Source organism: Scylla paramamosain, chromosome 21 (assembly GCF_035594125.1).
Source record: "Scylla paramamosain isolate STU-SP2022 chromosome 21, ASM3559412v1, whole genome shotgun sequence".
Classification (NCBI taxonomy): domain Eukaryota; kingdom Metazoa; phylum Arthropoda; class Malacostraca; order Decapoda; family Portunidae; genus Scylla; species Scylla paramamosain.
The window spans coordinates 2,473,845-2,486,087 of record NC_087171.1 but is presented as its reverse complement, the minus strand read 5'-3'; the positions used below and the strand labels follow the sequence as shown (position 1 = coordinate 2,486,087).

Genomic DNA, 12,243 nt, shown 5'->3' with positions numbered 1-12,243 from the left:
TTCTCAAATGAATAACTAACATTCATTTGCTGATAGACCTAATCTCAGTTGTTGTCTATGACAAATATTCTATTACATGCTTAATAAGCAAAAAGTGATATTGTAGGAAAAATTATACATGTATACTTAATAAACTGAAAATATAATATTTTCAGATGTGGAAAAAAAATCCTGCTTATATAAACATAAATAAAACTTGTGACAACCCATTATTGAAAATGTAACAATACCTGAATAACATTAATAGAAAAATGTACATTTAATCTATCTATCAGCAAGGAATTAAGCTAAATGAGCCAGGTAAATTAAATATTCAAGTTAGGTTATTCAAATTATTAAACCTAAAGTTTGCCTACCACCTCTCAAAATGGACATTTAAACATTACTATAACATTTCAGCATAACTATGTGTGAGAGTTGTTACCAGGAGGCAATTATGGTGTAACAGTTAACAAGCCCACCCAGCAAGTGTGAAGTCCTGGGTTCGATACCCAGGCAGTGCCTGCCTTTTCTGGTGAATCCCTTACTCTAACACTATGATATACAGAAGATTATTTAGTTTTATTTTATCCCAATTTTATGACTGCTGACTATTACAAACTCCCAAATTATCTCCTTGGGTTTTGTCCTAGTTCACTTTCCCAATATCATTACATACAGGATATGTTTCTCACATGGAGGTATTAAGGGTGAAGGACCCATGAGGCACATGGGCAGTGGTAAGCAATGAACCTGCCACTCTCCCATGTCTGCCACGTTGTTGAGGGCAGTGTCAGCCACAGGGTCACTGAGGCATATTTCTGCTTCCATTCTTTTATATTGCTTATACTCAGTGATGATATTAATGTGTGTGATATTAAACTACAATTGACTACATCATTGGCATGCAGGTCCTTCAACTACATTTTATATACAGAATTATACACTATTAAATAATACTAGCTTATTAATTTTTGTCCCTCTCTGAACACATTTACATGACACATGCTGTGCAGTGAATTGTTTGACTGCGTAATTATACCTCAAATGTTGATACATCTCTGCTACATCGTTAATTAGAAGTACAACATGACTATTGACAGGATCAATGTCTGACGTGTTCTGCCAAACCTAAGAACATCTTGAAATTCTAACAACACCTGCATAGGGGTGGTCACCCCTATGCAGGTGACTCAAATTTTTTTTTCACGCATGAGAATTAATATGGCAACAACATCCCTGGGTAGAAAAGAGAGGTGGCTTTTATTCTCCACTCTTATCAGTTCATGAGTCTCATCAACATCCTGGTCAAATAACACATTGCAACATTCTTCACACCGTAAAAACTTCTTTATTCTGACACTGACAAAGCTGGCTGTATACTCTGCAAACTTCTCAGAATACAGGATAACACTGGCTGAAGGCAAGTTTTCCTTGAAAAATTCATCTCAGAGTTTTTTTTTTTTTTATGTAGGAGGAGCACTTGCCAAGGAAAAAAGAATTAAAAAAAAAGAAAAAAAGAGAGAGCCTATTGAGGTGCCAGTCCCCAAACAGAGTCAAAAATGAACATAAAAAAACTGAAGGATAAGTATCTTGACACCTCACTCTTGAAAGAATTCAAGTCATAAGAAAGAAGAAATACAGAAGCAGGTAGAAAGTCCTAAAATTCACCAGAAAAGGAAATGAATGAATGAGAATACTGACTAATTCTTGCATTAGAGAGATGGGTAGAATAAGGGTGAGAAAAAGTAGTCTTGTACAATGAGGCTACATATAACCATAGGTAGGTAGGAACAGGTAGGAGCAGACTCTTTGATAAACATCATGGAAGTTATCCTTTGTTCATTTAGTCTAAGACACTTCCCTGTTGTTCATCTGATGAAATATCACCAACCTATATGACAGCAGGCATCATCATGTAATGCTGATGCAAATGACACAGATGTTATTTTTGTCTGCTCTGTGTTAGTTGGCAGCACCTTCCAAGGTAGAGTAATGAAAGGCACAGAGCAGTGTGGTTTGGAGAGTGAAGCTCGCTGCTAGTGGCTGTGTCAAGTAAGCAGCAGAGGGCAACATTGAGACTGTTGGTGTGTATCTTGTTGGACTTAGTGCTGCATAAGTGTGTGCACAAAACTCTAGACAAACTCTAAAAACTAAGTACTGTGGTGTTGCTGTTTAATTGATAATAAGATGCTGTGACATATTCTTGACATCTCTCCAGTAACCAGAGACACAGACTGCCTCATTTAATAACATTAAGAAACACCACGTTACTTTATTTCCTGTTACAGGTGAATTCTTCAACTTTAACTATAAATAAACTTGTTAACAGTTCTTTCAGTGAAAGTTTCTCTCAAGTCTATTAATATAATGCTGCCTTTATTGAATAAAATGTTCTTTCTGTAATACTGCTAGCTTACATAAAAAAGCTGCCAGCTGTTGACATTAAATGGTTTCTTGCAAAGACACTGGGAACATAAATATGGTGGCTTGCTGCTGGAATTATATAAATGACGCCATGCCATTCTGGTTACATGCGGGAGGAGGGGAGGCATACAGTTAGCAAGATCAGAAGAAAGTTTGTGTGAAAATAGCTGTAGAAGATGGCAAGAAATGCAACACTGCAGCTATGAGAGAGAGGCTGAAGACAGTCAGTTTGAGGAGAGGAGTTGATTCTCTGGTAAACTCTGGAACTCGAGCCTGCTTCTATATTTCCACCTTTCTATGACATGAATTCCTTCAAAAGGGAGGATTCAAAACAATTATTCTTCAATTTTTGACTGCTGCTTTGGAACCTATTCAGGGACCAGCATCTCAGTAGGCCTTTTTTTGAATAGGATTTTTTGCCCTTGGCCAGTGATCCTCCTACAAAAAAAAACAAATAAATAAATAAATAAATAAATAAATAGATAAATAAATAAATAAATAAATAAATAAATAAATAAGATAAAATAAAAATAAATAAATAAATGAATAAATAAACAAAAAAATAAATAAATAAATTGCTTTCAGAAGATGTGAAGGGATAAATTGGTGCTTTAACAAGCCAGCTGATGCACCATAAGAGAAAGGTTCTGCTGAATCTTTGATAAGGGTGGTAAAAAGAGCCTTGACATTATCTATAGGCAGCAGGATTGTAACTATCAATGTTCTCTAGACTGCATTTTTTGAGGTTGCTATCTTATTGAATAACAAACCAATAGGAATAAAACTGAGCAGTGATTGTGTTTGATACCCATCTGTGCCCCAATGATCTTGCAAGGAAAGTCAGGAAGAAATTATCCTTCAGGAATTTGGGATGAATCTCAAAATTATAAGAAACAATTTGAATTTCTCCAATCTGTCTCAAATGATTTCTGGAGAAGATGGAATAGAGATTTCATGCCCACTTTACTCATTAGACAGAAAAGGCATCACGATGTAAGAAATGTCAAAGTAAATATTGTTATTGTACAGGATAACAATCATCTTAAAGGAGTGTGGAAAATGATGACAGTAGTGGATGCAAAAGCAAGGATGGATGGTAAGGTTCGAGATGTTTCTTGAGATATAACACCAATGGATCTCAGATGGTCATCAAAAAGAATAAAAAAAACGTTGTCATACTGCTTATATAGGACCAAAATATGTAAGCTATATGTACGAAATTATAATATGAAATATTTCATATATGTAATGTTTAGTACTTAAGAGTAGTTGCATTCATCTTTTCTTTTTTTTTCTTTTGGGAGTGGAGTGTATCATAAATATTATTAAAGTTTCCCACATTCACACAGTCCTAGATTCTGTTTTCTGTAGTCAATATGTTCACAGAAAGTTTCCAACTGCCTACTGTTGTTTGTGAATTCACAGAGACCAGTCACTAGGAAATAGGTGGTGGAGTAACATCTTTAGTCCTGGCTGCCCTTGTGGATGTAATCATACCTGATGGTGAGTGTTTATACTCCTGAAAAGTATCTGTATGATTAGTTATGTGTATAGGCATTGTATGTGCACAGTGTGTTGTGGGATGGAGTAATGGAAGCACCAGCTGGACACTGCTTGCCTTGTTGGTGGTTTAGTGTTTTTTACATATAATCATGACTTATTTCTTAGGACTGAGATGCATGTGCAGGCACACAACACTGTGGCATGTATTGTACTTGGCTGTGAAAGGGCATAATAGATTTAGGTAGCTGTACTGCCATATGGTAGTTTGGAGTTTACTGATTGATTGACACTGAATGATTGAATTATTATTACATTAGGTAAATATGATTCATATATACCTTCAGTGTGAGGAATATTGTTTTTGTGGGAGTGTTATGGATGGCAGATTATCTTAGCCCCATGTTTACTGTGTCTTTAAATTGTCTTGTGAAGGTGGTATCCCATCTTGGAGTGTATGATTCTACTGTGTGGATATTGGAGTGCACCATGGTGTAAGTTGAGTTGTAGGTGTTCATTTAACTTACTAATAATGTATTTGCTTCATAATGATGATACTTATTTATATGTATGAGATTTGTTGAAAATTATGCTGATGCCAGCTGACACATATTCATGGTGAATACAACATTGTGCCATATTTTCCTGATCATGATACAGGCAGGGCATGACTGTCCCTTTGTGTTGTGAGACACAAAGGAAAAACTTTTAGTGAGGTCACAGCTGGGTCAATGGAAAATTCACAGCACCCCCTGATCCAGTATGAAACAGGTGCAGTGCTCGAGACCTCACTGGAACTAATTATTGATTCAGCAGGCATCTGCTGCCTCCTCCAGTGAGTTTGCTTGAGCTGCATCAATCTCTGTAACTCTATTTTTACTGAGGGAACATTTGATAACAGTACTTCATAGTAGATTTATATTAGGAGGCTGTACAGTGATGAGACAGTAAGGATCAGGACAGACTCCAAAGGCATGCAATTCCCACGAGTTACATCTAGTATTTTAGAGTGTGTTAACACAGTCTCGTAGGTAGCTGGGAACTGCTGAGATGACAGCTTGTTATCTAATCCTCCCATACTTCTAATTTTACTAACATATATTTTGAGATGGTCCTGGTTTATTCTACAAGTCAAAAATAATTCACCTGGGGTAAAGGCAGTGGGTTCCTGAAGAGCTCCATCACAAACAGGGTGAAATGTAGGGGGCTTCCTTTTATTTTTCTTTTGCTGAAGGTAAGTTGGGAAAGCCTCAAATATACTTGGGACAGCACTATCGTGTAACCTCATGTAACAGACATTCTCTTGAAATCCTCTGGGGAAAAATGCTTGGAGCAGAGATGTGCACACTTGCCTGGTGTGTAATTCGCTCTTCTTAAGGCTAAAACCCACTTTTGTTTTCTGCACAGGTCCTTTGACAGCCAGTAAAGATGTCTCTCATACTTAGATCATACAACTGATATCAGTGTGTCTGTGCATCATTGTCTTGTTTATCAAAGCCATGCATTTTTTTTTGTATTTTTGTTAAAAATAACTTATTTAATCAATGAATAGACAACTTACTTGTGAAATGTAATGGATGAGTCAGATTTTTTGTCTCCTCTTTTATTGCACCCAAATGCAATGCAAGAGTCTGGCATCACAGAATAAATACAGACCGACACACTACTTTTTTCCCTGTATGAGCTATAATGTCCCAGCTCAGACACAGTCCCACACTGTGTCCACCCCCAAGGCTCTCATAATGAATCTCTGTGAACCTCACCTTGGCTCGCACCAGTAAGTCTTGTCCACTCCCAAAATCTTCAAATAAAAATTAGATCTGAAATTAACCTTCAATAAATTCACAAATTTTAATTTCAACACTTCACAATAAGCCTGAGGAACTTGACTCACCATCAGGACGTCCCAGATGAGAGCACAGCACAACACTCTTGGCGTTGTGGTCGAGTGCATATTTCACAGAATCCAGAGCAGCAACAATTCGTTGGTTGTTGGTGATCTTACCATCTTTCAGTGGCACATTAAAGTCCACTCTGGGAAAGACAAAATTTTCACAGATAAGTTAAGTTATAGTCACTTTGTTTTCAAAAGATAAATGTCTACAAATGAAAGGAGTACATCTGATCATGTACATAACACCCACAATAAGACTGAAGACTGATACTTTTGATACTCAAGTTGGGGCACTACAGAAAGAAGCCGTAATATTTCCATCACAGGTTACTTTCAAGGGTGCTTAAAGAATGCCTAAAACTATACAAAAGAAGAAAATGTTTTATCTTTATAGAGATACAGCTCTTCTACACAATCTCTAGCTCTGCAATCACTAGGTTTAACATGTGAGATACAAGAAAATGAAAATACCTTCTCAGTAGTACTATGAGGAAATCTACAAAATCTACAATCCTTATAACCTTATTAAAAAACTTAATGTTATATATATTTTTTACTAGTTATAAATTTTATTTATCTTTTTAAGTCTGCGTGCTGACAAGCCAAAGTGTTCTGTAAAGTTGCATTAAAATTTCTTTTTAACAAAAAAATATTCATGAATATAGTTGTGAATACTTTCATGAAGAAATTTAAGAGGCCCAGTACTAAGTGCACATGTCATCTTCCTAAAATAAGAACAGTACTTTAAAATTTTATGGTAATTTAGAAATGAAAGAAGTTTCACAATTACTTTTGATGTGTGGTTAGAAGTTTTCATTGACAATACCCAAGCTACTTCTGATATGGCTTAACTCACCCCAGTACAACATTTTGACAAATACATCTGCTATTGAACAACACTGAGAAATGCAGTTTGTGCATAAATGTGCTACACATGATAGAGAGGTGGCCCACAGAAGGTACTTGAGCTTCCATCAACAGAATCTCATGTGCTTTATATTTCTCCCCAAAACCATGCCAAGTCTGTTCTCCAACTAGTTAAAAACTCCTTCACTAATAGAAAGTGTCAAAATCTTTCAAGATCTAACTCCTCTTGTGACTTCTGGCACCTAGCCAAAAAAACATCTCCAATAACTTTGCTTCTTCTTTCCATCCTTAATTTCAACCAGATGGCACCACTGCTATCACATCTATCTCTAAAACTGAACTCTTCACTCAAACCTTTGCTAAAAACTGTATCCTGGATGATTCAGGGCTTGTTTCTCCTCCTCCACCCTCTAACTACTTCATGCTATCTATTAAAATTCTTTGCAATGAAGTTTTCCATGCCCTCACTGGCCTTGGCAGGTTTATGGACCTGATGGGGTTCCTCATATTGTTCTCTGGCACTGCACCTCCATGCTTGCAGCTAGCCATGTCAAACTCTTTCAACTCTTTTCGTCAACATCTACCTTTCCTTCTTGCTGGAAGTTTGCCTCCAACATATCAAAAGCTTTTGAATGAGTCTGGCACAAACTTTTGATTTCCAAACTACCCTCCTACGGCTTCTATCCTTCTCTCTGCAACTTCACCTCAAGTGTCCTTTCTGACCATTCCATTGCTGCTGTGGTAGACAGTCACTGTTCTCCTAATTTTATTAATGGTGGTGTTCCTCAGGGTTCTGTCCTCTCACCCACTCTTCCTATTATTAATCAATAATCTTCTAAACCAAACTTCTTGTCCTATCTACTCCTATGCTGATGATACCACCCTACACTTTTCCATGTCTTTTCCTGGATGTCCAACCCTTCAGGAAGTAAACAGTTCACACAGGGAAGCCACAGAATGCCTGACTTCTGATCTCTCTAAAATTTCTGATTGGGGCAGAGCAAACTTAGTATTGTTTAGTGCCTCAAAAACTCAATTCCTCCTTCTATCAACTTGACACAACCTTCCAGACAACTATCCCATTTTTCTTGAATGACACTCAATTGTCCCCCTCTTCTACACTGAACATCCTCGGTCTTTCCTTTTCTTATAATCTAAACTGGAAACTTCATATCTCATGTCTACCTAAAACAGTTCTTATGAAATCAGGCATTCTGAGACATCTCTGCTAACTCTGTACAAGAGACTTATCGGTCCATGCATGGAGTATGCCTCACATGTCTGGGGGGGGTTCCACTCATACTACTCTTTTAGACAGGGTGGAATCAAAAGCTTTTTGTCTCATCAACTTCTCTTCTCTAACTGACTGTCTTCAGCCTCTTTTTCATCACTGCAATGTTGCATCTCTTGCTATCTTCTACCACTATTTTCATACTAACTGCTCTTCTGATCTTGCTAACTGTATGCCTCCCCTCCTCTGGCAGCTTCACTGCACAAGACTTTCTTCATTTTCTCACCCCTGTTCTGTCCACCTCTTTAATGCAAGAGTTAACCAGTGTTCTCAATCATTCATCCCTTTCTCTAGTAAACTCTGGAACTCCCTGCCTGCTTTTGTATTTCCATCTTCCTATGACTTATCCTTCAATTTTTTACTACCACTTCGGACCCTATTCAGGGATTGGCATCTCAGTGGGCTTTTTTTTTTTTTTACTGGATATTTGTTGCTCTTGGCCGGTGTCCCTCCTACATAAAAAAAAATAAATAAATAAATAAAATAAATAAATGTGATATGAAAACAATTTAGAAATTTAGGCAACACCTTTAATTTTCCAATCATGTTTTCCTTTGAATAAAATAGTAAATCAAAAGTAATACCAAAAAGAAAGCATTTCAGTCCCTCAATCAGTGTTTTCCAAATAGTGGGCCATAGTCTCCAGGAGGCAATTTGCAAAATGTAGAGAGCCATAAGCAGAGGCACAGACTGCTGTACACTGCATTTCACACAAGCCAATATTTGAATTCACTCTATAATTCATATGGATTTTAATCATTATCTAGGTATGCAAATTCTTTGATGTGCATCACATTATTTTATAGTAAAATCTCAATAATTACTGTATATACTACAGAACATGAGATTCAGCAGAAATACTGATTTCTTTGCTGAGTACTCAACAAAAGAAAAATATGGGTACTATTTTAGGAGAGGACCATAATGTTCTACATAATTATGAGTATTGTTTTTGGTTACCTTTATGGATACTGAGAAACTTAGGTACTTTATTGAAGTTTTGTGGCAAATTAATAGTTTCCATGATATAGGGACTTTTTGTTAGGTGATGCACATAGGTTAAGTTAGGTCAGGTTAGGTTAGATCATGTTAGGTTAAGTCAGGTTAGTTTAGGCTAGGTTAAGTTTGGCTTGCCTTCTCTTAAGCCATCATCTCCATTCATGTACCCTAAAATTACCATTTTCGTGTTCCCTGCCTCCTCCTAACAAGTCCCCAAGATCATAAGATGATGGGAGAGGAGGCAAAATGAAGTATTTCCAACATGTTTTATGCTCAAAATTATCTATAACATTAAAAACCAATAATAGCATAGTTTTGTACTCAAAATGAAAAAAAAAAAAATGTACTAATAAAATGAAAGGTATTGATGGAATGTTTAAATGTAGGCAACGAGTGTAGACAGTCACTATAATGATGGGTTGTGGATGGGGGAGGGGAGGGATGTGGATATGGGAACCACATTCTAGATGGTTGACTCTACACCAAGGGAGTATAGAGTCAACTATCTAGCCAAACATCTAACCATCTAACCATCTAACCAAACATGATCTAACCTAACCTGACCTAACTTAACCTATACACATCACCTAAGAAAAAGTCCCTCAATTCCATAGGGGTTGAGGGAGATTATCCCCAATATTCCTTGTTAAGTTGGTCAAATCCTGACTGAGTTGGTCCATCAAAAATAGACACTGCCAACATTTTGTTACAGAAAATGGCATCTGAAATATTCTATCTTCAGATCCATGGTTTATTTTTAAATAAATTTCTAAAATATTAATTATGGGTAACACCTTACTTGGTATAAAAAAAAATCATGATATGCGAGTGGTCATTGTGGATTTTTTAACATTAATTTATAGAACTAATATGAATGACTTTCTGCTTCAAATGCTTTAGTTTATTACAATACCAAGTAGACAAATTGGTACTTAACAATAATACAAGAGTTCCAGAAATCCTAGTTTTGATCACCAATTGACTCAAACTGGTTTCAAGTTTGCTATTACCCCCCATACACACACACACACACACACTCTGGGGTATCCCTGACTGCGCCTCCTCACCTCCAGAGGTTAAGCTTATCCCACTTAATGACACTGATGGGGACACGCCCTATCTCAACCCCTGAGAGTCAGTGTCCTTCCGCAGGCTAATACCAGCTTGACAAACATCTTGGTGAACCTGTTATCGCAGATTACCTTAATCACTGGGAAGGTCACCTCATACCAGAACTCATGCACGTCTCCACTCAGTAGTTCTGTGCACACAAAAATTTAGTCACTACACGCCAGACGGACTGAAGTGTTTCCTGCATGTAGTGTTGTAATAAGGCAACAAACTAATATTTTCACGTCTAACACTTTCTCTGATACAAACGAGTTATCCTATATGCCTGGCTAAGCAACTTCCAACGGAAACACCGGCATGAATTATATATATATATATATATATATATATATATATATATATATATATATATATATATATATATATATATATATATATATATATATATATATATATGTGTGTGTGTGTGTGTGTGTGTGTGTGTAATACTAAAATGTTACGGGCTCACCTCACCAGAACTCTCTTATTAGAGAGATCCACCTTGTCAATGCTAAGCTTATTCAACGCCATTGCTTATCACCAAGATAACACTGTGTGCGGCCCGGAGTGCAGGTGTGATGCAGCCCTTCAGCAGACAAGCTTGCTGTAATGTGTTGCTGGCTCAGCTGGCTGCCTGGCGCCGTGACCCTCGCACCCCCAGTCACCTTCACTCAAGGGTGATACTCAACATGTATCCTTGCAACGTGAAATAACCTTTCCTTCTATATCAATATCTCTGTATTGGGTAATACTGTTTTTTTTTTTCTAAAATCAGCTTAATGCGTTATTCTCGAAAAAAAAAATCATCCTACATATCAATCCATTGATTGATATTGCCTAAATGACAAACTTAATACATGTATTTCAAGTGTTTTCATTATAATTATTTATTTCAAAAGAATGTATTTCATTCAACTACATAATAACACTGAGTGTAGATAATGTGTGTGAGAGGCTGGCAACACCCAACACGACCTTCACAACATCTCAGACGACCTTCAAGCTCCACCCTCGCTCCCGGAGCCCCCGCCAAGCCATCGATCAGCCCGGTCATTCATTGCATCACACTCAAACTAATAATTGATGTTTCCTCGTTCATAATAATGTATAATACAAACCACAGACAAATCAATATGTTTATATTAGAGAACAGACTCAAGAAACTCAGTATAGGTAATATATTGTATTAAACATTTTAATTGTTCAGTCCCCCATGAAGGTTATGCGATTTCTTTGGTAGTATACTGTCACTACGAATCCACAAATTCATCCAGCTATTTTATACCTCAAGAAACTAATTCCGTCATAATAGAGTTTTTCACGTAATCGGTGCACTAGTTGGAGCTAAAGATAAATAAATAAAATAGAATAAAATAATATAATATAAATGAAATAAATAAAAATAAATAAGTAAATAAAGTAAAATAAATAAATAAATAAAATAAAATAAAATATAAGACAAAACAAGTAAATAAATAAATAAATAAATAAAAACAAAATAGAAAATACTGACATTAACGGTGTGTGTGGTCAATAAACCTATTTGAATTGATCTCTGTGTGTGTGTGTGTGTGTGTGTGTGTGTGTGTGTGTGTGTGCTACATTACTCATATATACGAATGAAAGTTTAAAGGAGATTAAGTTACGGCCGAGATATAAGGTGTCTTCTTCAGTTCTTCACAAGCGCCTTAGAAACAGGCACTTTATAACTCATTCTTTTCGTGTAGATCTTCTGGAAGTCTCGTGTGTGTGTGTGTGTGTGTGTGTGTGTGTGCTACATTACTCATATATACGAATAAAAGTTTAAAGGAGATTAAGTTACGGCCGAGATATAAGGCATCTTCTTCAGTTCTTCACAAGCGCCTTAGAAACAGGCACTTTATAACTCATTCTTTTCGTGTAGATCTTCTGGAAGTCTCGTGTGTGTGTGTGTGTGTGTGTGTGTGTGTGTGTGTGTGTGTGTGTGTGTGTGTGTGTGCTACATTACTCATATATACGAATAAAAGTTTAAAGGAGATTAAGTTACGGCCGAGATATAAGGCAAGACGTCTTCTTCAGTTCTTCACATGCGCCTTAGAAACAGGCACTTTATAACTCATTCTTTTCGCGTAGATCTTCTGGAAGTCTCGGAAGCTTGCGGGGCTGCTGTAAGGTTCTAAGGCTCCCAGGGGACCTT

General features: G+C 36.7%; 1 protein-coding gene across 3 annotated transcripts in view; it reads right to left on the bottom strand.

Annotated features, from left to right (window-relative positions):
- The window catches only part of LOC135110857 (phosphoglycerate kinase 1-like), a 66,723-nt gene extending 55,927 nt beyond the window's left edge, over positions 1 to 10,796 (bottom strand). Inside the window, exons 1-2 of one of the 3 annotated variants that reach the window (XM_064023465.1) lie at positions 10,537 to 10,796; positions 5,801 to 5,940 (exon numbers count right to left, since the gene is read on the bottom strand). In XM_064023465.1, the coding sequence (XP_063879535.1) occupies positions 5,801 to 5,940; positions 10,537 to 10,598 (202 nt within the window). In that variant the 5' untranslated portion in view covers positions 10,599 to 10,796. Of the gene's footprint in view, positions 1 to 5,052; positions 5,228 to 5,800; positions 5,941 to 10,159; positions 10,364 to 10,536 lie in introns of those variants that run through there. The other 2 variants (XM_064023468.1, XM_064023467.1) reach the window with 2 other exon arrangements.
- Positions 10,797 to 12,243: the final 1,447 nt, after the last annotated feature.